General features: G+C 42.9%; 1 protein-coding gene across 1 annotated transcript in view; it reads right to left on the reverse strand.

The window, feature by feature from the left end:
- SH3BP5 (SH3 domain binding protein 5) overlaps positions 1 to 14,339 on the reverse strand; it is a 54,373-nt gene extending 40,034 nt beyond the window's left edge. The window contains exons 1-3 of the mRNA XM_074860297.1: positions 14,180 to 14,339; positions 12,028 to 12,090; positions 1,757 to 1,885 (exon numbers count right to left, since the gene is read on the reverse strand). Coding sequence (XP_074716398.1) covers positions 1,757 to 1,885; positions 12,028 to 12,090; positions 14,180 to 14,260 — 273 coding nt within the window. The 5' untranslated portion in view covers positions 14,261 to 14,339. The remainder of the gene's footprint in view (positions 1 to 1,756; positions 1,886 to 12,027; positions 12,091 to 14,179) is intronic.
- Between the last annotated feature and the right edge of the window lie 13,033 nt (positions 14,340 to 27,372).

A 27,372-nucleotide genomic window follows, 5' to 3' on the forward strand; every position in this document is an offset into this window, starting at 1 on the left:
AGGACAGAGGACAAAGTTCACTGCTGTCAGTGCCTGATGTTACAATCCTCAGTCATCTGATTTTTTTTGTACTGCAGAGTATGCATTTCTACCATTGACTTTTCCAAGTATAATTCTAGAAGTCCTATGCATTCTGTGCCTTACATAGCTATTTATAGTGATAGAAGTATAAGATCATACTTGAGGCTGGATTTGGGAGACTGTTCAATTTAAAAAAATGAAAAAAATATTTACTAATTAACACAACATAAACAATTCTTTGGTCTTATTTTACTAACTGCCTGCCTTTCTCTAGCTCACTACTTCATCTCTAGCACATAGCATAGGCCCCATGAGCAGGGATTGCTTTCCGAGCAGTTACAGATGAGTAGTAGATACTGTGCTTACTGTGCTTTGAAGCAGAGTTTACCTATTTGCCATGCCACTACTAGTCTGAAGGATTAAGCCTAATAACCCCCACACATCATGCCCACTGCCTAAGACAATGGCTCCAAAACAATGTCACGCAATTTAAAGGATCAGCGTGGTCACATATTATCTTGCACGCCACATCCCATCAATCCAGTTCCTGCTTCATCAGCTTTCAAAGCAATTCATGCCTCCCTTTCCTATGCCCTGCTCTGAGGATGTATTCTCTTCCCTTCTCTTACCCTGCAAGTTTACTTTCTGCCTTCTGGCACATACCTACACTACTTTTCTCATCCCTCAACCTCATCCCCTACCCATTTTTACAAACAAAATCCTTCTCCTGTAATTTTTCTGTGTTTCACACATGCTATTCCATCTCTCTTTCACTCTCCCCTTGAACACAGTCACATCCTGGTTACTCAGCCACAGATGTCACCCCATACATCCTTCCAGCCAAGCACAGAAGCAGCAGCTCTAGGCAACCCTTCCCCTGCTTCTGCCTCTTCCTGCCTTGAGAGAAAATAGAAGTAGCACCCAGGAACAGCCTTCCCACTGGGGAAAAAATGAAAAGCCTCAGACACCAGAAGAACCCATCACAGACACCAAGCAGAAGCACTGCCTAAGCCACCACACACTCAGCTGTCAGCTACATTTTCCCTAAGGTGAGAAGCTGCCTGACATCTCGTAAGCTTTCTCATTTTCCCTGCAGTCAGTAGATCACACCCTTACTTCCACTCCTCATCCTTCTCTGCCTCAGTCACACAGGCCCCTTCCAAGCCAAAAAAAAAAATTTTAGGTGACTATCAGTAATCAAGTAGTAGTTGGGGCAAGGGAGGTAAGGTCCTGATGACAGTAGGGCTGTTTCTCCCAAAATCAACACACTTTAGAGCCACTTTTAGCACATTCCTGTTTCAGTACAACCTAATCAACACGAAACCCTGCAGGCTTCCCCAGGTCTGCCCCACTCCAGTCTCTTGCCCAGCAGCTGCCACTTACAGCTGCTTAGCTGCTGAGCATTTTGCTTTAAGAGGAAGAAGAAGATACATGAAGCCTACACTATATTTTCAAACAATTACAACTCTGAAAGGCCATTGATAATGAGGGGGAGAACAGAACTATTGATAGTTTGTCTACTGTAGCTGTTCCTAGAACTGAAGAACATGTGCAGCTGTGGCTCTGAAGAAACACATTTTTGTCATTGATTCACACGGCTGACATGCAACTCAAGACATAGGCCAGTGTCAGCCAAGTGCATGTGCTTAAGATGCTATTAATAGCAGGAAAGCAATGCAAATCAGTATGTGCTTTCCAACTACCAGCACAAGTTTATAAGGCAGAAAGTTCTCACCTGCTTGGCCACCCTCCGAGCTTCCCAGTAAGGTTTAGAGTCTTCTACAGCTTTTCCAATCTTCTTCACCAGTTCATCCAGTTTTACCGTTGCTTCAACCAGCACGGAGCGGAACTTCTGGCGTGCATCCTTCAAAACATTGCAGAAAGGAAAGAAAGGACAAAGACAGATTAGAGCTTTAGAATTTATTTCTACTTGTTTGTTCCTACCTTCAGGTTGCTCTTTAGATTCACACAAGGGCGACACATTCAAAACAGTTACTGGCATTTGGACTAAGCCAGAATTCTTCAGTAGAGGTAATAACAAGAACCCAGAACTGCACCTGAAAGCTTGCATCCTTTGTCTTTCAGAGACAGCTTTTATATGAAGCCTGCAATAGCCTGTGTTAGATGTCACCTCTGGCAGGGTTTCTCAGAGAGAAACAGCTTGTAAATTACTCGCTCGGTGAGGAGGCAAACAGCAACATAACAGGTTCTGAGAGGGAGTTCAATGGCAAAGACATCTCATCTAGACAACGCTAGAACGGGGCTAGCAGGCAGGGCAAATCCCCACATCAGGCTGGCAAATCAGCTGGAATCAGCATCTCCTAAACCTTAGCAAGTCACACCCCCAGTACTGTTCCCCCCAGAGACACCATTTCACAATGCAAACGAGGATGGACAGGATCTGCTTTCAGCAGGAAAAATCTGGACACTTCCCACATGATATATTTTCAAGTCAGCTCCTCTTTCCTTTTATAAACACACCCTGCTTACTTCAATAGCAGCAATTCCAGGTCTTTGTGGCAAGACTTCCTGCCATAAAAGCCCATCTTGTCAGCTGTGGCTTGTATCAGTGGGTAAGATGCCTACTTTCCACTTGATTTTTATTATTTACTACATTTAAGAAAAATAAATTCCAGCTACTTCCAAACTGGATGAGTTACCCTCTTTACATGATTAGCTGAAGAAATTACAGTATTTTCTCTGCTCTGCTGAAATTTCCACACCTTTAAGCAAAGTGATTCTCATTTTCATCTCAGCACCCAACACAGACTCTAAATCAATGGAATTATTGCAGAGAGATGCAAATTCAGTCTGGGACCTGGCCCAGGATTTAAGGATACCAAGAGCAAGGGCCATGTGAGCTCTCAACAAGTCTTGTAATTCTAATTAGAGAGCAGGATTTACACAGACTGTTGGAGTGACATGTTGATTATCAGGAAGCAGCTGGCTCGAAGAAGCGCTCTAATTCAGGAGCTTTTTGTCATTATTATTGAGGATTTCTAGAATGCACAACTGCTTATTCATTGGAAGAATTAAAATACATTGGAATCTACCACTACGCTCTCAGAAGTGGAAAAAAAATGCAATAATACATTCGTTTTTCCAGAAAAAGCAACATACTTCAGTAAAAGCTTCTTTGCTTCCTTTTTAGTGCTATCTAAAACCTTAACCAGCATCGGTAATATTTCAGTCCAATGCAAATAGCTTTAGATTCCTAAGGTACTCCCATTTACTCTAAGGAAGTATTCAAATGGGTAACAAATGCATATGGACTTACTATTTTATCAACTCCAATCCAGTCAATGTCATTTCTTAGTGAAAGCCTGAATTGTATCATTCAAGCGATATGTATCGAGTCAATGATTTTCAGTGAGAAGAGTTTGAATATTTCCAATTAAAGTACTGGACAATATATGGTTTGCTGCTTAAAATGAGTTTCACAAGTAACTGAAGTAAGACTGCAAGCATGCTGACTATATTGCAAGAAAAATGTTAAATACTGAATTATATTTAACAAAAAAAAAATATTTCCTACAAGTACAAAATTAAAATTTCCAAATGAGCCTGAAGGCTTGTTTTCACTTACTTTGTGAAAGCTGCATATTAAGATACTAGTTGTGGAAAGCAAATATTTAAAAGAAAAACATAAATGTATATGCATTAAGTAAAAAAAGCCTTATGCACTGATTCATCAAAAAAATTCAGTTCCCATGTTTGTGAGATAAGCACTTGGAACAAAGAAACCGTCGCTACCAAATCTGTGCTTAGAGACCTACCCCAAATTCATTCACGTAATAATTACGTACACTCTTGTCTAATAGGAAAAAGAGGACTGGTCTCCACGTGAAGTTTAAAAAAAAAAAAAAAAAAAAAAAGGAAAAGAAAAAACAAACCAAAAAACACCAAGGACAGAGTGGTCAAGAGTGGTCAAGCTAACAACTTCCGTATCCACTAATCTCCCACCAACACAGATGAAGCACATACAAATTACTAAACTGTAACTAATCCTGTAACTGGCACCTGAGGCACAGGTCTCACAAATGGTTAAGCACGTGCTTATCCATGAGCACAGCCCCACTTCACAGAGTTACACTGAATAGGGAGCTTCAGCTGAAGAATAGACTGGTGCAAACTTCCAGTTTATCATTTTCCCCAAAAGATGTCTGCTTTCTATTTTGACGCTTCATTTGAGTCTGACCATCCTCATTTTTTCCCAGTGAAGAACAATAACAAAAACCAAAACACCCCAGAACTTCATACCCACGTCATCCGTCACATGATGTTTTAAACGACATTTATTCTCAGGCTCCTGACTGTCAGGCACACAAGCCTGCAGGCTCTGCCATCTTCTGCATGAGAGAATAAGCAGATGCTCATACTCTGCTGGGATCAGTCCCCCCAGCCAAAGGTTTCCAGCCGTCCCCTTTGGACACATCAAGATGCTGAGGTCTCTGAGAAGGTGTGGTGCTAAACCCATGCCCTCTCCTGTACTACACACGACACTTTTACTCTCCACTAGCCCCAACTACACTACAAAAGCAAATGATCCCACATTGTACATCTCCACCATGTGTGCTCCTGCGGCGACCCAGTGCATTCACACCAGCCAGCCTCCTCAATCTGAACCAATTCAGCTCTCGTGGTCTTGGTGACCGCAGCTCCTACCCAGGAGCTATGGCAACACCTCCCGTGAGCAAGGGCACAGCTCCCTCCTGCAGACACGCAGCCGCAATCAGCGGGTCAGCTCAGCGTGTCGGCCCTGCCACGCACCGGCAGAGCATTTGCAAAAGTCATCACCCTTGGGACAGTGCAAAATTCCCCTGGCAAGTGCCCCTGGGGAAGTTTAAATACGAAATACAGGTGCAGCAGCTATTTTTACTCTTCATGTGAAAGTGGGGAGAACAGAAGCACCAAGGCAATTGCACCAGGAGCGCTGGGCTTGGTGCACTTGCTACTTACGTGACATGAAAAGTGCATCTGTGGTTCATGGAAAGGATGGGTCTGTGGGCAAGGCAATAACTTGAGAATCAATTTAATTCCCTGCTCTACATCCAGCTTCCTGTGTTACTGTCAGTGAGACATTTCAACCCACATGTGAAGTGGTTCAAAGCTATAAATCCTCTTTATGGTGTTTTCTGTAAGAACACTCACGTCAAAAACTTAGAGGCTCAGGAACAGCACAGCAATGCAGTTCATCCATGGTCCCCAGCACGAGGGAAGCCTTACATCTCTGTGTTAGGAGACAAGCACATCGCCTTCAACTTACTTATCAAATCCTCTGGTGTGATGTGCCTCCCTACAAGTGTTACTATGTAACTGCCAAATTCTTGCTTCATTCAGACCTTTACCTAGCACACATGGATAATAGAGAAAGCAAAAGATGACAATTCCTGCAACTTGCTGCCATGAGCAAAACCAAGGCAGCGCAGCATGTGCCACACAATTTTTCTAGCACAGTCCTCAATTCCTGGTTTCTGTATTTCAGTTCCTTGAAAGATGACGCTTTCCCAGCAGAAACACTAGTTATTAATAAAAGCAAGTATGCAGCCTTAGGTACAAACTCTGTGAGTCACACTCACCATTTCTGGGGGGGGTTTTTTTTGAAAAAAACCACATGGGGTTGTTTTTCATCACTGCACTGAATATATACACAGACCAGATAAACTAACAGAAGCAATGCAACTGACAAAACACCCAGACAACATTTCAAAAGCATGTTTTCCCCTCTATTCACTCACAATCTTCCATGATCATTTTTGAGAACACCTTGTTACCGATTTTGCAAACAGAAAGGAGATACTGAAAGCTGACTGGCTAACATTTCCAATGTCTTCTCCCTTCTATTAGCTCAAATGAGATGATAAACCTTTTTAAAGCTCTGCAAAAGCCAATTAGAGCACTTCAGCCTCAGTGCATGTCGCAAGGTGAGGAAGAAAAAGAAGTAGCAGTTGAAACTTCTCACTTAAGTTATATTCTTAGTAACTAGACTCTCACTACCTAGGTGTTTGTCATACAGATGCACTAGCAGGCATAGCACTTAGTGCATCACGTGAACATCTGCAGTTTACTTTCCAACATCTTGTTCTACAGCTGCAAGAGCTCCACGCTCATTAACTTTCTCCCTGGAAATCCTTAGCACGTTTCTCCCAAATGATAGGTTTCACAAGCACAGTTTTAGGGAGCCTGCCAGACTTCTACCCCATATATGCTTTTGCTGCAATATTTCATTGCAAAAAGCAGGCTTTGTTTCCAGTAACTTCGTGCTGGGCAGCTATCTGCTACTGCACCAAAAGATGGACCACGCTTAATGACAGGCCATCCATACAGCAGCATTTTGGAGATCCACCCTTAAGTGTGGAAAGAAACTAAAATATAATTTTACACTTACACTGCACATGTTGGAGAATAAAGCATGCTCATTTTCCTTTCCCACAAGTGATGGTGATGAGGTGGTGTTAGATGCCAGATGACAGGCAAATAACTATTTCTGCCCATCAAATGAAGTGTGTATTTTCAAACAATTTTCTTTCTAAAATGAACTTAACACATCAACTCGGTATGAAACATCTTAGTACCAAGCACATCTAAATTTCATTTACAAAGGTTGTCCTATGACCTTTCTGACAATCTGGTATGCAGAACCTCTGACAACCCATTAAACCAACCTGGGAGGTGCATGGGAAATTAAATTGCTGACTGAGAGACAAGCTTCATCTATTTTCAAGAGGTAGGCAGTATCCGTAACTGCCTTCCTCTGCTGCAGAGACCTACCAGCTGCAAAAGCTCATTTCCAAGTTAAAATAGCATCAGTATCAACAACGTCCAAGTGTGAAAGCAGGTAGGCTTCCCAATTACATACACACCAGATAGATGCACATGCATGTGCTCAGAAATCTACCTCAGAGCATCGAACAGGTTAATGACATTTTTAACATCTATTTGGTGCCTGAGCAATTCAAGTAAACCAAACTGACTACCAAACCTTAAAAACAATGGGCAAGGAAGGGCTTAAGTAACATCTCGCTTAATTTTTAAGCATAAGGAAAAGTCTTTTCTTCCACACAGGTACTAATTTGTTATCTAATAACAATAAAAAATGGTATTTGGAAGTTGCTCTAACCTCCTGCTTGCAGACAGTTACAGACTGAGACTACAAATACACTGGTATTTTTAGTCCTCTTAGAAGCAGGGAGAGGAAAGCAGGCAGGGGAAGGCACTGGGTGCTCCTTCCAAAACAAGATTTCTCTGCCTAACCCTTCCTCTTCCCTTAGGCTAGAAACCCATCTCTGCTTCAAGAACATGAATGAAGTAAAGCCCTTTGACTCAGACAACAAAATCTTTCCACAGCCATAGCAGAGGAAGGAGCCTTTCCTTACTCATCCATGGATGAAAGCACAAGGCAAACAACAAGCAGTCCACATGCAGGAGCCGTTTCCTATGGAAACAAGTAGATTATAAAGAGATACGGAAAGATTTGTCCCGCCAGTGCTGGACAAATCCATCATGCATGTATATCACACTCCAAAAAACATCTGGAACACCAGCCAGTGAGCTGCTTCGTCCTGTGTACTCTTTTATGGACACTGGAAAGTGCTACACAGGGGTGCTGATAAGGTGGCAGATGTTTCTATGGATAGGCGTTTCCCCAGGCCAAGCAGGCATGCTCAGAATGAGATTCCTGCCACTGACAGGCCGTTTATCTAAAACTTGAAAGATTGAGGATTTTTTTAAAAAAGCCTACTTAACTTGAAAGATTGAGAATTTTTTTTTAAACCAAATATTTTAGTGAGGAAGTAAGAAGAGCAGCTCTAAATAAAACAGCTCTTCCCCTTCTGAGAGGGATTCAAATGCCGAGAAGGCTCACAAGTGAAAGAGCATCACAGCTGATATACCCTTTTCCTTTGATTCTACCCAACACCAACCCAGGATGCCCTTTAGGATAAATCCAGGACTAAAAGTAACACAAAGTCTTGCAGATCAGGACTAGAGGACCTAGGAAAGCATACAAGAAGGATCCTAACCAGGCCCTACTTACAACAAGCATGGCTGAAAGCAGCACTCTTCAGCTCCAGTTTTCATGTGCAGTTGCCTCCCCTTAAACATTGGCAAGCTCGTAGCTCCAGCAACACAAAAACTCTCTCTAACAAAAACCACATTTGGGATAGCTGGGATTCCAGTGGTAATTTTAATGGTATGTGCTGTATTTCCCCTCCCTGCAATGCTGCCAGAGGGTCCCCAAGCGAATTTGTTACATCTGAATTGTACTTTCAGGAGCCAGTGAAAGACGTGTATGAGTTAGCTGAACAGGCAAGTCATGCACATTTGCTAAGTACATTTGCAACTCCTGATGTGAGTTCAGATAGAGATGCTTTTCCAATAAACAGGAAAAAAGCTCAAATAGCAAGGCGCCGCTCTAACTTGCATTTGGCCAAAACATACTTGTATCTTCACTGCAAGATGTTTCCCCCACCTCTTCACAGACACTTCCAACATAAACAGGGATGTTAGCGAAGCCAAGTGTTAAATCCCTCAGAGGACCCTCATCATCTTTTTGCTGTGTCAGTAATGCTCAGTGTTGCACTTAGTATGAGCAGCATTATGGATTTTAAATCAAGCCTAATCAAAGATTCATTAACAGGCAATACATTAACGCAACATATAACTACCAGCCACTCAGTGCCCTTTAGCAGCTCCACAACTCCTGAACAGGCTGTGAGCATCATCAGGTCAGCATATTTCTCCAGGGTTTAATAGGATAGGTCAGAAGAGCAAAAAATGAGTAATTATATCAAGTAAAAGAATAGATGTAGCCAACTTCAACGTATCTGTTCAAGTCATGCCATGTATGTAAATCCACCCCTCTCACATGTGGTTTGGGTGCAGAACTTTTTTTAAAAGATACAAAAAAGTCAGGCTGATCAACTTAAAACAGAATTCCCCATTTTGTCACCTCTGTGAGCAGTAAACGCCAATATTTTCTACATTGTTGAAACACAGACATGTCTGTGGCCACACCGAGAGAAGCCTAGTCTCAAAATCCTAGAAGCCTCTAGTGATTTCAGCCCCATAACATTTCCATCAGGTAAACCAGCATTTTCACTTCCATTTTGCAGATGTAGACCTGAAGCACAGTGAGAACAAAAGCATGAGGTTTAGAAGCATTTAACACCTACAGCCCCTTTTCCCAGTTAATGGGAACTGGAGAGAGTCAGCAGTCCCCTTTAGAGCAATTTGTGCAAAGCTACAGGAAGTCCAGAACACACTGGTAGTACTTAGATGCTACAAGGTTACTCTTCCTGTTTATCAGAGAGTACATCAAGTCACAAAAACATGGGTGTCTTTTTCTGAACTTCCTTCAAAGAAATATACCTTCTACTCAAACACTCCCATTGCTTTTCCAGATTATTCTTGGAAAAAATTCAACAGTGGGAATGTATGGACCACAAAGTAATGTTACAGGAAGCTGGCAATCAGCATCTTATGCTGCAAATAGCCTAATGATACTATGTTCCCATTAAAGTCAACTATGGCCAGATATTGAAAAGATTAAGAAAATAATAATAGTAATAATAGAAGAATAGGATAAATATAACTCCATTGTCTGGTTAAAAACCCCTACATCTTTCTTCTAATGAAATACTGTGCAATAGCAGCAACACCACAGACTAGGAGGGGGTAGCAAGTGGGACCCAAAGTACCTAACAACAGTCAAAATAGCAAATCTTCAAAGGCAAACTCAGCATGACCCTCCCAGAAGCCCATGTTTTCAGCAGCATTCAAGGATTTCGGAATTCTTTGAAGCAGAATGATGCCAGTTCTAAACTCCCCCTTCCAAAGTCTGGATTCATGCTATAAGGCTGCCTGGCAAAGCTCTCTTTTCTTGTCCAGAGTATGAATGCAGGGATTTTCTTCTAACCACAAATGGTGTTGTTTTTTTAATATCTTTCCTCTAGAAAGGTCACAAGTCCATTTAAAATGCATTTATCAACATGTATATAAATTAATCCTTGCTTACATCATCCAACTGCATTTGTCCTCGAAATTTAAGCAGATCAAAAGTAATGAAAATCTTTCTGGATTAAAAATTATGCAGTTGCACAATACCACAAACTGGCTTCAATCCAGTAAGATTTTCACATGAAGAGTGAAGAGGAAACATTCATGAAAGCATACTGTTGATGATATTTCCATTTAATTCCATCAAACACTGCTTACAGTAAGTACTCCAGAATGATCTGCAGTAAACATTTAATGACATAGAGGTAGGAAGCATCATATAATCATTCCCTGCAGTATCTAACACCTAGTATTTCTTAGACTAAGTAAAGTAAGCAACAATATAAGACCAAGCTAATGTGGAAACACTGCTCTTTTATTTACAATGATATATCCAGGAGCCTTTCAGCTTTTACAGCTCAGCATGTGTCACACACACAGTAGCTACAAATCTCCAGGCTCTACAAACACTTGAACACATGAATAATTTTAATCAAGCAGTAAAATCCCATCTTAAGTCATTGGGACTTATTTCATGAGTATGCATTTGCATTATTATTACTATTCTATCTGCTTCATAATATGTCCTCAGTGCAAGGTTATGACAAGATTAATGAAAACCAGGCAACTATCCATAGCACCATCTTTCAATTTCAGTACCTCAGCATGAAATAAGGAGACTGAAAAGACACATATATATAATGGGGTTTTTCTAATATACATATATAAAGAGTCCTGAAGTCCATTTAATTGGTACTGTTGCAGACTAGCATACTGATTTTTGAAGTTCCAGCGTAAAATTTAAATCAAGCTAGTGACACTTAACAGTTTTCACAGCTGAAATATAGTTTAATTTTGCATAAAAAGTAGTCCCCCATTCCACTAAGTTTATTTGCCAATAAATTCATGATCTACATGCCACAAAGCACAGAAAATGCAAACAAGTAGGGAGAAGAAAATAGCCATGTGACAAGGCTGCTTTGTTTCCAAAGAAGTTCATAACCCTGTATTCTGTCTGGTGCATACAGTGGATACTCCAATATTTTAAAATACTACCAGGAACCACCCCATGCTCCAGGTACCTATCTCATGAAAACAGACATATGGGGCGGGAACCACAGACTTTGACGTTTTGAAGATGCAGAACAGAAATCTATAGATGTATTTTTAGAGTATGTTCATGTCTGCAATGTCAGCATGTTTTGATACAATATTCAAAATATTGTCAAGTTATCAAAATTATTTAGCATATAAATTAGCATTTTATGCCAGTTTTCCCTTAGCAGCATATTCATCTTACACTTCCGCTGGCTTTACGCTCTTTGTTTTGCAGTTAACAAAAGAAAATTTAGACACACAAGTAGGACAGTTTGTTTTGATTTGTTATTAGATGAATAATGCTGAGCCTTCCAGAATAACTACCAAGTAGCTGAAGCTCAGATTTGGGGCATTAGAAGCAATTTCTTCAGAACTTTCCATTAGATTTTTAAGTGTCCAAGAAAACCTCTTTCTCCAAGTAGGAAGTCTTTTCCTTCAACTCTCCTTCATTACTTTCCTTACTCTGAAAGCAATGGCAAAAGAGGCAAAACTAACGAGCTAAAAAAAAAACCCAAACCAGCCACCAAGGAGGAGATCCTGGCAGGTATGGCAAAGACCTCTTAACCAAATAAACTTTCACTGTCTATAATCACAAGAACACAAACCCAAAACAGGGACTTGTAAAAACAGAACTTGTCTAAGTTTAGTTTCAAAACCTAAAAATAGGGTTTGGCAGTGGGAGGGTGGGGTTCTCCACATTCGGTCTTCACACTATCAGCATCCCTCTACCTTCTCCCTTTCTGTTCCAGCTGTTAGCTCAGTTCATACCTTTAAGAAATCATCACCAGACTCTTGCTGCCAAATTACCATTCAGGATAGCACAATTCAGATGGGAACCTACTCAAAAATACTGTTCTGTTGCTCACAAAATCCAACATGCACAAAAGGAAAATGCAAGGATGAATATTGTACCTCGAGCTCCGTCTCTCTCCGATTGATATCATCTGTAGATTGATTTAGTTTTTCCAGCTCCCCCTAGAAAGAAAAGTCAAACAGATATTAAGAAATCAGGGGAAAAAAGTGTCTGAGAAGGCTCATTCACCATGCCCACTGAAAGCTCACAAGGGCTGTAACTTACAAATTCAGTGAAAAGAGGAAACCCTGAGACATTTAGAATAACTTTGCCACTGGTCTTCTGTTTTGCTGCTTACAAGAAAAACAATCAGGGAAGCTCTATAGTTTTATTTTAAGGCAGTAGATTTCCTGTTCTGGCTTATTCCTTGCTATTAAAAATAAACAGAAGGTACAGTGAGCTCTGTCTTGTTAATCAGTATATCACTATCTGCTAGTTTCCAGTGAGATACACACACCCCCTCCCCCCCCCCAAGGATTAGCATAAAGTTAGTACTATCACAGGAGAGAGGCAGTGAAAGCACAGCATTGATAAGAAACATGTCTTGCAGCATTTTACTCTGGATTTTGGCAAACCATTTCAGAACACAACCAGTCGATAGGACATATGATTACGTTTACTTAGTCCGCCTTCGTGCCAACATTTTGATCTCTCAACAGCAAAACCAAAGGTGTTAAATCCCTTGAATAAATATTTACTAGAGGTGGTGTTGGCATGAATGAAGTTACTGTAAAAACAAAGCTTGTTCTTAATGACTTTCTTACCACAAAAAGCAACCCTCAGGAGCAGACACCAATAGCCTTCTTTCTTTGAGCAACATGTTACTCCATGTGAGATCTTATGATTTCAGCAGGAGTGTTCTCTAACTCAAATGTTATTTAATTTTCAACCAGTGTAACAGAATCCGCCTTGAAACGTTTAGCTGTGTAAACCAAACACTGTAAATTGATTGTCACTTGAGTGATTTCCCACTAGATTACAGAATGACTCTGGTTACAATCAGGAAGGAATTAATGCAACAGTTTAGTTCTCTTATCCTCAGAGGTCAGATTTCATTTCCAGCTCCTAGGATTTGGGAGATACATATTTGCATATCCATGTTTTCTGAAACAGACACTCCCATAGAAATCATCTAATTGCCTTTTACTATAGGGCTCAGAGTGCTGCGGCTCTCACAGTCAGACACTGTATCCTGCTTTTTCAACCAAACAGAAAACTCGACAAAAACACTGTTTCACCAACAATGTGCAAACCAGGTATGTGGAAACATGTTGCAAGCTGAAGAACCCAAGGCCAAAATTAGATCAATAGGCACGAAGGGAGCTCAGCTTCTCAAAATCAGGGCAGCAAGAGCCTATCTTTTGGCTCTGTGTAACCATGTTTTGTGAATTTTGTGATTGCTCTGCTCAGCCCTGGAAAAGAAATGCTCAGGATGGAGAAAAGAATGACAATTACAGCAAGGAGGGCCCTATGCCAAAGATCCATCCTCTCAGCAATGTACGCACATGCTTATATTCACTCATGACAAACGGTCCCAGCAACGCCAGAGGCAAAAGCCATAAATCTGCAGAGATCTAAAAATACAATTCATTTCAGGGACCACAGCGTGCTGAAGTTTGCATCAGGCAATTGGTCATGATTTTGGATGTGATTTTGGGGAGAAAAGCTTTGTTTAGAAACCACGTAAGAATAAAAGGCATTTCAGAAGGCATTCGGAGAGAGGAGACACCATCTTCCACTAAAGCTCCTTTTTTAACCAACTAAAAATAATTTTAAAACCCCTATGTTTTCGCCCATTTACGGATTTCTGAGCGTCAGCTCTGTTTCACGAGCAAGGTCACGCTGTCACGGGCAAAAATAAAAGGGGAGGGGGAGTTCAGCATCAGCAGCAGCCGGACGGACGCCCGACGGAGCCCGGCGCAGAGCGCTGCCCGGGGCCGCGGGGTAACAAAGGGCTGGGGCGCCCCGGGGGCGCTTCCCCCGCACTCGGCGGGGGCCCAGACACCCGCCGCCGCTCCGCACCGCCGCCCGGCACATATACGGGTGTACATATGCCTGCGTGTGCATGTATGCACATACACATTAAACAGCAACGGTAAGGGGAAAAACAGGCAATCGTTAGAGCAGCTATAATGTACACTTTACACATATCAGAATCAATTAAAAAATGAAGCCCCTCGGGAGAGGCAGGCGAGGCGCGGCGGCCCTCACCTGGATGCGGGGGTCCACCTCCTCCTCCTCGGGGCGCGGGCCCTCTTCGGCGGCGCGGCCGCGCCTGCCCCCCGGCTCCATGGCGGCGGCGGCTGCCGGCGCCTCCCGCTGCCGGTACGCTGCCGGTACCTCCCGCTTCGCCGCTGCCGGCTCTGGCGCCCCGGTCCGGCCCCCGCCCCGCCTCCGGGGGGAACCCCTCCCTCCCTCCTTCCCCACAGCGCCCCCCCCCTCTTTGTGCATTCGCACTGCAAGGAGGAAATGAGCGCAAAATTGCGGAGTTTCCTTTTTTATTTATTTATTTTTAAACGTGTGTGTGTGTGTGTGAGAGAGAGAGAGAGAAGAAAAGGGGAGAGAAAGGGAGGAAAGAAAAATAAAAAAGGCACTTTCAACAACCTTGAAAATTCAAATAAACCCCACACTTCTATTGTGTGGCAGCTGGGCAAGCAACTACGGTACCTACTGGATGCGGCAGAAAAAGACATACTAAAGACATGTGCTTCTCTTGTCAGTGAGAAGGAACGTCTTGCAAGAAGCACTGATACGTGCATGGCCCCTGGCTAGCAGAGCACTTCAGATTAGGGCCTCCTTAATCCTGGGGGCAGCACCCAGACTGGCACCCAAACACTAATAGGAAAAGAGCGGGTGACCCTTCTGACGAGCAGTGTGCCAGCAGGAATGAGCTCCAGCCCCTCTTCATCTCACTGGCCTCGGGCACGGCTGAAACTCCTTCTGTGGGTTGCAGCGAAGAAATAAAATTTTAAACAATTATTTTCTCTTCCCTTCTCACAGCAATCCCAGAGAGAGACTAACAGCGCATTCCCTCATCCTTGAAAAGGAAAAATATGATGCTTTGTCTTTTCCCTCCTCAGGACACAGAGAAGACAGTCCCACCAAAGCACGTGGGCCGGGCTACCCAGGTTTGAAAAACAAGACAAGAATTGGCAACTGGCTGAGCCAAGGCCCTTCCTCAAATCACACCAACCACACTGAACTGCTTCCTTACTCCCTCTGGGTGGATAACAAGTCATTTCAAACGGACGTGGGATATATCGCCACCTTAAAAATAGCACTTTTGATTTAACTCCATTTTTGTTAGAAAACTCCTAAAAAGATTTAAAAAAAAATAAAACAAAAGTTTAGATGTGGTAAAGAAGATTCCTTTGTGAGACTGAAGATGAAAAAAAAAAAATCTCAGCAAAGCACAAGAAGATACAAAAATCATGTTCCTAAGGTAAAAAAGGAGACGAAAGAAAAGCAGTTAAGCTCTTCTAAACCTGTAAAGCAACTGGGGAAAAAAAAAAAAAAAAAGATGCGAGGAAGAGGAGAGTGACACAAACATTTGAAAATAGTATAAACATGCCAAGTGACACCAACAAACTAAAATAATCGAGGAACAGAGGAGGTGTTGCAGAAACGCAGATGGGTTGTTTGCAACATCTTCATTTCTCAGAGCACAAGAAATCATGTAAAGGGGAAAATAAACCCAAGCAGCCAAAGCCAAGTGTTTTACTGCTGTCCATTAAGGGAATTCAATGTGTACACACAGCCAGAGGTTCCCCAGGCCCCAGCATCCCTTATCCCCGGTGTGCTGTGGCTCATGCCAAGATCATGGTGGTCAAACATCCAAAGTTCTCATTGTCCTAAAAGAGCACAGAAAACACAAAGCAGCATACAGAAGAGTTAGTGCTGGCAATCCCGCTGTTATCGCTTACATTTCTAGAAAACAAGGCTACATAAAACAGCTATCGTGGCTATGACACGTTTCTCCAAAACCTACGCAGCCTGACCCATGGCAATGTCACGCAAAGCACTGCCTGCAGCGTGGGGTACAGAAATGCCCCCGCACAGACGTGCTCTCCCCGAGTGATTTGTAATGTTTGCACGAGGACCCTGTTCTTCCATTGCCACTATGATAGTCCCTGTGATTGCCACAGCTCAAAAAACCTCCAGCCAAATTCATCAATCTGCTACCAATCGAGGCAGAGCAAGCTGTTTCTTTCCTCAGTCGTGGAATTAGCATGTTGGGAGAGCTGCCTGCAGAGCTTAGCGCTGTGCAAGAGACAGTATGAACACACAGGCCCCTTTCCCCACAGCTCTAAAATCTCACAGAGCCCCAAGGCCACTGAGATCATTTTCTATCAAACCAATACATTGAAAGATTTATATATTAAAAAAATCACTGAAGAATGCACAGATCATATGTCTGTCATCACTGCAGACATCACTAAGGCATAAACAGAAAAGTGACCTTAAGGGAAAGATTTGATAGAAAAGGGACAGGTAGACTATTCAGTACACACGAAGATCAATAAAAGACTCCAGAACATTATTTGCATGCTCAGTTTTTTCTCTTCCCCATGAAAGAGTTTTGGCTGAAACCACTGTTACATGCAAAGGGCAGCAGAGCCCCGGGAGTATCCGAGGAACAATCCTGCACAGCACGTAGGCAGGCTTCATGCTCAGCCTAAGTCAATACTATGCAAGAAGTCAGCTGCGGATGATGGAGTTTGGTATTACTTTTGCCAAGTCATGAGTGATCTCATCCCAGCGAATTTCTCCTCCATGATCTGTTAAAAGCCAGATACCTCCCCAAGCCCTCCCCACTCCCAGAAAGCCAGTCATACTGACCTTTTCGCTTCCCCCACAGGTCCCACACGCACCAAGGCGGCTGAGTAAAGCCTGCACGAGGCTTGACTGAGACAGCCTGTGCTTTCTCCTGTATCAATATTTCAAAACCCTGGTCCCAAGCATTCAATATTTGAACAAAGCACTGTGAAGTTAACGTGGGAAGAAACATCTTGCTCTTTCACTAATGGGATTCCAGAGTGGCTGCTGCAGAGAATGAGCCCAGACCCGCTGGGCTGGGCTGCAGCTCAACACAAGTCAGGCTGGAGATGGTACAGCTCACCTAAAAAGCACAAGGAGAGGTACCGCTGCAGGAAGAGCCGTGATCCAAGTTACATCAACAACCAATTTAATCGCGCCACACACCTCTGTGTTGCCACATTACAGCAGGCATTTGGGATACAAGCCTTATCATTATCACCAGATCCTGGAGCACGGAAAATCCTGGGCAAGGGTGGTGCTCTGGCCAAGAGCATTGCTACAGTCTTACTTTGGGGGGAAGTTGCTCGATAACCTCATTTTTTGGTCCCACAGAAATCCTCGCTATACAGGCAGCATTTGGCAGGGGAGAGGGAAAACGTCTGCACTTTGAGGGAGGAGTGCAGAGAGGAATTCTCTCCCCTGTTCTGGAGGATGGTTTGCAGATCAGGTATTATACCTCCGAATAAATACATGTTGGGGGACTAGAAGTTGCATTTTAAAGAAAATCAGCTAGGAAGAAGTATGCATCAGTGAAGAACCGCTTGGGGAAACATACTAATGACTGCAGTTAATTTATGGGGGAAAAATCAAAGTGAATGGATAGCGTAATTTTACATATATTTGATAATTGTAGATTCTGAAAGGATTTTAAGAAAGGGTTGGGGTTTTTTCCAAATCTCATCTTACATTCAAATTTCAGCTCATACGTGCCCTCAAAGCTTGCTTCTGCCCAAGCACTAGAGGCAAGGACCTAAAATACAAATCAAAGTTGGATTTCCTTCCTCAGAAACAAGTATCTCCTCTTTTTGAACACCAACAGCATATTAAGCAGAGTGCAGGACTAATTAACGCACATTTGATGACTGAAGATGCATTTGCAGTTCATGGAAACCTTTGTAGAGAAAACAGCCTGAGAGACAGAGCCTTGCTTACAGAATCCTGCTTCTCTCCTCAAGGGGACTGGAGAAATAGTTTTGCTCTGAAAAATTCTTCTACTTTTGTCAATTATGATGCTAGAGGCTAACTTCCAATTGGCCTTGAATATTGCACTGTTGCAATTTGGTTTTAAATAACTTACCATCAAACAAACACAGAGGAAGTATAAACAGTCCAATTCTATGGAGGAAAAAAAGTATATAAAACCTGGTCCCCAAAATACACTTATTAAAATCCTCCATGTAATTTCTTAACTGAATTAATCCTGAAGACCACTTTACCACACTGGCTTTTGCAATGTTACACCAGAAATTAGTGTAGCTCAGGAAACATCTCATTTAAAAACAAAACCACCATCTCCTTCTTCCAAACTGCAGCAAAGACATAGCTCTGCCAACATTCAAACCCCATATGCTTTCCCGGTTTTCAGAAGTATATTGCACATGTTCAAAACATTTTTAAACATTAAGTAGGATCTCACCCACAGTCACAGTACATTTGAAGATCTGGTCCTCCATATCTTAATCTTTGATAAGAGGCTAAGCACATGCATTTTCTGAAGATATGTGCTATATTTATGGAAGATTTTAAATTCCCAGGATACTCATGCAGGGTATTAAACATTTAAGAAGTGGTCAGAATCAAAACTGGCTTATTTCTGAAGAAAATTTTCACTCTTCCATACTCACAATGGTTGTGGCATGCATGTGCTCTGCATTTTAGAAAGCGCTAAAAATCAATTATCTTTTTTACACCACTTTGTAAGATGCTATCGCCTTATGAACTTGCATGCAAACGATGCACACAAAGACACATTAATGGAGCTTGAGAATCTATGGTACAAACAATTGTAAATTTCCCCACCTACAAGGAATGTATTTAAAGAAAAAGCTACATCCCAAAATACCCTTTAATTTCACTTCTTTTTAACAAGCACCATTTAAGGATTATTAAAAATACCCTCTAGGCTTCACAGGGCTACAAAGAAAGGAGGCTCATTTAAAGAGGTACAATCTGTTTTCTAGCCACACTAATCTTAGTATCTTTCATAAAAACTAAATACAAGGATTATTAGCTGCTGGGCCAGTTTCTACTGGATATGCATGTATATCCCATGAGCTACTTCTCTTATTATTCTGAAGCCTGATATTGATGATGTTTTATATGGACAGTGTGAGTGCAATATATTTTTTATATATACACTCACATATACTATGCTATATAAATATTTTTATATATACATAAAAAATGCATGACTAACAGCTTGATGGATTTCCCTGCTTGTTGTTGTTTCATTGGGAAAGAACCACCATCATCACAGGACTTATCTTCTCCTCCTCCAAGCTGTCTTTTGGCAAGGCGGGTGGAATTTCCCACTGGAAACCATCAGTACGACACTACATCTGCAGAAGAGCAGAGCAGTCCCACTGCTCATCTGGCCAAAATACAGCATGCACTACTCTTGCAGATTTAGAAAATAATAGAGTAACATGAGACTCTTCCTCAGATCTGCTGCTGAACGATAAGGAAGATCCCTTTTACTGTGCCTGACACTTGAACAGGGAAAAACCCTATACTGCACCCTTTTAAATTGAATATATCCACCGAAGTTCCCAGTCCTGCTGTCTGCTTTCCTTGATAAGTAGTCTCCCATCAGTTTCAACAGGAGTAGGATCAAATGCAAAGGTGTTAGTCTGTACTCAAAATAAGGCCTTAGACAAGAGGTGTTAAGAGCCAAAATGAGATGCAAGTGCCATTCTCTTCTGCCCAGCCTGACAATTCAGTAATGCTTCTGCAGAGGTGCAGATACATCATTGCTATTCAGTACAAAAACACCCACCCTCGTCTTTTATTCTTTATACTTAGACATCTATGCAAACCACATTTAAAACATTTATTTAAAGAACCACCTCTAATTCCCAAATAACATCAGCAATGTGCCAGAATACATCTCATTTTTCCAGTCCTTTGTTTGCTTAATGTTCAGACTGAGTCCTTATTTGTGGCTATTCATTGGTAGGTTTCTCACTGGTAGATTTAAAGGATAAAACCCCCTCACTGGTTTCTTGCCACCGGCCCACACTGCTCATGACACCAAACACAACACTGACAGATGAAGGCAGGAGTCCCTGCAACACAGCACTATGAAAATATAACAACAAACAAGAATCTCCAGGTAATGAAGCTCCTGTGGGTCTGGCTTAGGGTATTCATGTGTCCAGTGTACTTCAGTGAGAGCCATGAACGGTTGCTCAAAGGTGGGAGTTGCCACAGCCCTTCCTTCACACAGCACGGCTACTCTGTGCACTCAGCACAGAGTCATTTTCCAGCTTACCAGGAAAGGGTCTTGTTAGGTGTTGGAAGCGTGTGAAAAGCAAAACAGTGAGAAATCTGTAAAACACACATTTCCTTGACACAGGGTGCCCAGAGCAAGCACAGGACAGGATGGAGGTCCAGTGATTTGTGTTTGTCGTGGCGCCAAGGAGGAATGCGAAGTGGGGTGTAGGCCGCACGATCCCATTCTTTCATTTCAAGTACAGATTTATCTCCTGCTCTTTGCAGTAGCCTGCCGGCCTTGTTCCTCATCCTCCCTTTTTTTTTCCCCTCACAAAAACCCAGCTGCACCCCTCTCATCGAGCCAACCTTGTTTCTCCCTTTTTTCCCACAAAAACCAGCTGTATCCCTGGCACCAGAGAATGTACTGTGTTGTTACTCAAAAGATAACGGCTTGACTACAGTCCCACCCACTCACACATACAGACTAGGATAAATACTACCCCAAGGTTGTACCTCACTTGGAGGGACGATAATCTGACACCAAATCGGAGGGACAGATCGGTGGGTTTGTGCTCTCGTCCCCCTCCAGAAGGGACGCCTTTTGGTAAGATTTCCTCGGCTACGTCGAGTGTTTACCCGGGAACTTAGTGTGTGTGATTGCAATCATTTTTCTTTTGTGTAGTGCTATAGATAGAGCCAACCTGCAGTTTTTGCATTTATCGTAGGCAATCTTAAAGAATCTGTAGATGTTGCATAAAAATAAACTGTACTATTTGTGAATCTGACTGCTTCTCTTGAATGCAACCAGACTTACAGTATATGGGCTGTTTGGGCTGGGTCAGACCTATAGTTACAGCCCCAACTGGCATACCTATTAAGAGATAAGTCCAGTCGCCCCTAGCCCTTCTAATCTCTGAGGACCAGCTAGAACACGAGGGGATTTATCTCTTACCAAATTTATTCTCACCCTAAATGCAACAGGTCTCCTTATGCCTCTCATTCACGGGCAATGCTCCCGAGAGGTGCTATGTGACACTGTTTGCAGGCACCTTCCCGCTGCCAGCGACACACCTCCTACAGAGGAAAGTCTGTGTGTGCAGGCTGGAGTGCAGTGCTGTGCAAAAGCAACCTGGTGACTGCTGAAAGTTCTCTGACTACAGACTTCACTTCTTTGTAATCTTGCTATCAGACAGAAAATTCACCCATATTTTAAGCTGCTGAGCGCACAACATTAACTCCTTGAACCTCCAAAACACCTTTCATCAGAGGATCTCAGAGCATTTCTTCAAGCATCAGCTCTTCAGGGAAGTCTTCCCTTTGGTTTCCTGCACAAATCCCATTTCTTACAGGTGCTGGTTGATTAAATAGAGGGAAACAGCACAGACAAGGATGGCCCAGAGGATCAGGGAAACAGACACCTATTCAAAATGAACTTTCAAACAGGGGGCTAAGTAGACCAGGTAGGTACAGAAAGATTTGGGACCATTACCATCATTGTCATCATTACCAGCTGAAGTACAAACAGAAAAGGCAGAACCCTGTTCTCTAGAGAAACAACAGACGGGGGCTGGCAACCAAAGGGGAACTCCTGTCTCTGAGTTGTGAAGGCAGACTGGCAGCCAGGAGGGAAACAGCTGGGCAGCCCAGAGATGGGGACAGGCCCTTCCACAGCCAAGCCTCATTAGCCAGGTATTAAGAAAGGTCTTTGCACGGCTCTTTGCTTCCTAACCACATCTGGCTGACCCATAAGCAGTGACAAGAGAAATAGGAAATGTTTTTTCTACCCTCCCCTTTAGTTTCCTTTCCAGGCCCATTACAGCCTAATTTACCTTGTGCTGGAAAATATGAGCTTATCAAGTATCTGGACACAGAAAAAAAATGTCAGTTTAACAAATCTGAGTTTGATGCCTGTAAGATCAAGTCCACACATCAGGTGAGTCCTTCCAGATATGTATGGAAATCCACAAGCCTTTAAAATATTCAAATAAAAGAAATCTGCCTCAGCTTTGTAAAAGTGAAATGCTTCCTCTGTACAAAGCCCCTTTCCCCTCTCTCCTACCATTAATAGCAAGATTTTCTGCCCTCCACTGCCTGGCAGAATCGTACTCTTCAGCGGTTCCTGTTACATAAAAATGGAGTGACTGAGCACATTGTGTGTAGGAGTGAAGTAGAGTCTGTTTTAGCACCCAACTTTATAAATCAGGAGAAGAAGTAGTGATTATCTGCATTCCCTCTCCTGCCTTCCTCCATGCCACAACCCGCAGGGGCATGCTGCTGCAGAGCCACATCCCTGCATTTCCACCTTGGTGCCCAACAGCAGCCCAGAGCAGCACCAAGGCTGTGAAACCTGCCCCGATCCAAAGTCAGTCACACAGAGCAGGTTTTGAAGCCTCGCTGCCACCACCATGCTGCCAGCAGTATCTGACCAACCACCACACCACCAAGAGTCAAATAAACATTTTGGTTTGCAATGCAGATAACAGGCTCTCCCTCTCACCTCTGCTCCCCACTCCTGAACTCTGTCATCTCTACTTCTCCCTCACCATCCACACTCAGCCTCTCTTTTCCCACAGTCTTAATACCTTCCCCTTCTTTCTACCATCTCAAGTATCATTCAACCCATTGGTTCCCTCCTTCCCTAATTTGTCTTTGTCCTTCATTTCTCTTTTCCCCTTCTTCCAATCTCGCCAACTTTATGTCCTGGAAATCCCTCTCCTAGAAGCAGAATTTGCTGTTCACTCTCCCCAGCTGAAAATTTCTCTCTCATTTCTCTGTTTCACCCCATCTCTCATTCACTTCCCCACACCCCTACTTTCCACCACCAAAACACAGTCTCAGCATTGCAGCCCAGACTAGACACCAATTCTCAGGCTGACCTTCACCCACCCCACCCTTCATCAGCTCTTCCCCACAGGTCCCTCAGCAACGCAGACAAGGCAGGCACAAAGCGGAGGCTGCTGGGGCTGCCTGAGGGACCTAGAGAGGAACAGGGGCAGCAGCAAAGACACAGAGTAAGTTCTGAAAAAAAAAACCAAACCAAAAAACGAAAGCAAAACTGCCCACTGCTTTGGGGACTTCTGAGGATTAGGGGATATCCTTAGAGCTTCTACAAATTGACATTATGTCTGGAAAGTACAGCATAGATATGCAGCAGCAGGCGGGGGAAAGGGTCCTCAGAGTTTCGTGACACTGAATGGTTCAGACCTCCAACCAGCTGAAGAGCTCTGAAGGCACAAGACCAAACCTTTAAAGCTACCAGATTACAGATACCTGCACATCATGCTTCTTGTCTCACTATTAGCTGAACTGGTTCTGATTTTTCTCTTTCACCTGCAGGTGCAGACAGGTTCCAGACCTAAGCTTAAAAATATTAATTCAATATACCAGCAAAAATCTATTGCCAAGGCCAGACTAGCTATGGTCATTCCTGGATGGTAAAAGCAAGTGCTGTACCAAAGAATGCCAACAGAAGCAGCTTTGGGTAAGAGACTGAGAGAAGACCTGTATTATTGCTATATCTGCTTTACAGGCAAAGCCATGAAAATATAAAGAGGCCAAATGACTGCAAAAAGGTACATAAGAATCTTATAGCAAAATTCAAAAGCAGACCCCAAGAGTCGCTTTTTTAATTTAACCTCTCTTCTGGACTCCCCTTTTTGGCACTTCATCTTTGCTCTATTCCTCTAGTTCTGCAAAAGGCCTTTTCTCGTTTTGAACTAGAATAACCTATTTAGGAGCCATGCCCTACTGCATAGTCCTTTAAAAAAACCTCACTAAGATTTCCATAGTACAAGTCACAAAACTAAAAAAAGTAATTCTTGCTATGGTAATAAATTCTTTCAAAAACATATTTCTTTTGTTCATATATAAACTATTGCATAGCACTTGCCATTAGCTATGGTTCAACACCAGTGTTTGTCCAAATGATAGAGCTACATCATTTCAACTCCCACTTTGGGATCGTGTCTGCTTGCCTGTTGCAGAGACTGGAGAATTTTTGCAGTACTGTCTGGAGTATGTTGATCCTCCCCAGAGCAGACAAGTCTCTTTTGCCACAGAAAACATTCTTAACCCTAGGAAAGATTAACATATGGTGCTGCAAACTCCTCCACTGAAATCTCTCCAATATGAGGGCACTCACTTCCCACTGAATAAGAGGTCATAGGGGCAGAAGTGAAGCATTTCACCTTGGGAGTCCTTGCAATCCTCCCACCAGTCAGGAAACTCACTTTTTTTTTTTTTTTTTTTTTTAAAAAGATGCCCTCTAGACCTCCAGAGTAGGGGGTACATAGGACTGCTATGTGCCAGGTAACTGGATTAAAAAACTGCTCCTTTTCACCCCCAAAGACCCTTCATTGTTCTGTTTTCCTCATGCTGTTGACACAAGGAGGCAAGGTGACAATTCCTTTATTCTCAGCCAGTGACTATATCGGAACAGCACTTTCCCAGCTCAAACGTGCAGGCAGGCCATTTCCCAGCTACAACAGGCAGTGCCTACCCCAGGAGCAAGTGCCACAACAGCAGGAAGAGATAAGGGAGCACGCTTCAGCCCTTCGGAAAATCCTGCCCAAGAGGACCATGACAGGCCTGACAGATAGTCCTTCACTAACATAAACACAAACCACTCCACACTGGGGACTATGTTCCGCTGATCTAAAATATGACCCCTGAGCCTCCCTTTTAGCTCCTCTGGCCTTTCCTCCAATTTCCTCCCATCTTTTAATTTCCTACCCTCCCACAGGGTAACTCCTTGCAAGTGAGCTGTTAGCACCAGAAGCCAGACATACACCCCTGCACCCACACGTCTGATGAGCTGCCAAGGCACAAGCAACCCTCCCGTGATGCAAAGTATCTGAATTCCCTGGAAATGGTAGGCACGATGAATACCTGGGGCAGGTTCTGGGTAGGATAGTGGGATTTTACATGTCCAAAATTTGATCTGAAAGGGTACCTTCATTTATCTAAACTCTTCACATTGCCTTTTTTTGTAGAAAAGAGGTGTTCAGGCACTGCGTCTAGGAAAGGAAAGGATGCCTAGGTGATTTGTTGCCAGGACCATTACAGCGAATGGACCGAATGGCTCAGGAAATCAGGATGGTCACCAGCCAAAATGTGGATAAGGAGGAAGGTAGTTGAAGGGGTTTGTGTTTGACAGGTGTGTGAGGATAATCCAGCCCTTGTTTGGAGAAGGATCCACATATTGCAAATTATTCTGAGAATGTGCTTGACACACAGACCTCTCAAGAGCAAGCCTACCAGAAAGCAGATAAGTCTGCCTCCTTAGTCACCAGCACAAGAAATGATTCAGTGTGCTCACACCCTGGGGACCCAGAAGGCTTGACTTTGAGATTTCCCAAGTGAATTGGGAAAAGTGTCAACAGTGCAAATGCAGTCCTGACACACGGGGACAAAAGTTGCTCTAACTCAGTCTGGCATTCACACCACTTCCCAGTCCCAGCAAGCAGGACTGGGAGGGAGTCCCAGTACAACAATAGCTGCAGCAGCGCAATCAGTCCTCCACCTGCCGTTGCACAGCAGCAGGGATGCACGGTGGGATGCAAGCACAGGAACACCCTCTCCAAACAGCAGCAGATGAAACTGATTTTCAGATGTAGGCATTTTACAGAGTGAGTGAAAGGAACAAAGCAGATGTCAGGTGGTCTGCAGTACAGCTCTCCCCTTGCAGTCACCCCTTTGGAGCAATAATTCCTTCAAGGCAGGGAAGGGGAGAAAAAAGAACCACCCAGCAGTGTGCTGATCTTCACAGACAGAGCAGCTTTAATGCTGTCTAATCCTCCAGAAGGAGGAAACAGCATTTCTTTTGTGCCAAGGATATCAAAATGGTTGAAGGTAGCAATCTCCACTGACATTAGCTCTATTAAAGGAGGGGTATTTCCACAACCCCTGAGAAGGCTTACTCAAGAGCCAGCTGGAGACACATTGCTATGTAAGCATCTAGTCGTAACAACAGAAAATAGCAGGCAGTTGGGAACTCCTGAAAGAATATATAGGCATCAGGCGTGCACACAAACTAGAGATTGCATATCACAGCCATACACATTAATTACACAGCTATCAAACAGCAGCATAGCAGCAGCAATGTGAGCAGCTAATAATTGCCTTTTATTATTTTTAAATTTGGCTCCTGTATTATTTTGTTTCAGCTATACAATTAACTCATATTCTGAAGGGGGAAGCGGTGCCCCTGAGTTGTTGTTAGAATGCCAAAGCTTCTTGAGCCACTTCCTCAGCAGAGAATGACTTTTCCATGTAAACTGGATGCAGAAGTGAAAGAAAGGAGATAAGCATTCTCAGTAAAATTCTGAGTAATAGGAGCCTGCATTTAATTAAACCTTACTTTAAATAACAGTAGTACTCACATTCTACTCATAAACACTTTTCTTGCATTTAAATATCAAACAACTGTCATTTCACAATGGCACTGAAAATAAAGTCAGTTCCTAAACAGCGTTAGGTAACGTGCAAGAAATATCATCTGGAATTCGCATTGGTGTGTCAGTACATCTCACCCAGCCTTGCCTAAAACACCTTAGAAATAGCAGCTTGCACTGTATGCCACTGCCTGGATGTTCATAACCTCGTTGTACAAATCAGCATAGCTCTAAGTTATTCTTGGTGATCAGATACTTTTGTTATTTACATTCGGTCGTACAGAGTTTCTGAAGTGTTTAAAACAGTTGCACACATTGCCTCCTTCTTGTGCAAAACAAAGTTAAAACTCTGAATCAAGGATCTGAAATACAAAACTCTAGTATTGTAACAGAAGCAGAAAATACCAATGCATTCATCTCCCCTTCCTGGAGAACAGTTCAATTATAATCATGTCCCCAAGCAGATTTTGCACTGAATCACTGTGACATCTGCTAGGGAAATGAACACAAATCTATATCTGCATGCAGCAAATATATTGGCAAGGCTGCAATGGGGGGAAGGGAAATTAAGTGTCACTTTTCACACAAACTAGAAGATGACAGCTTGTCACATCCATGAGTAAATACTAGCAGAAATTAGAGGAGGCAAGATGCTTCTTCACCTTTTCCCCCCACCACAGTGTTACAAAGATACAGATTAAGAACAAAACTATGGCTTCTTATCCCCTGCCTACAGTAACAGCATCTGGGCTCGTATCGCCC

Source organism: Strix uralensis, chromosome 1, assembly GCF_047716275.1.
Source record: "Strix uralensis isolate ZFMK-TIS-50842 chromosome 1, bStrUra1, whole genome shotgun sequence".
In the NCBI taxonomy this organism is placed as follows: Eukaryota; Metazoa; Chordata; class Aves; order Strigiformes; family Strigidae; genus Strix; species Strix uralensis.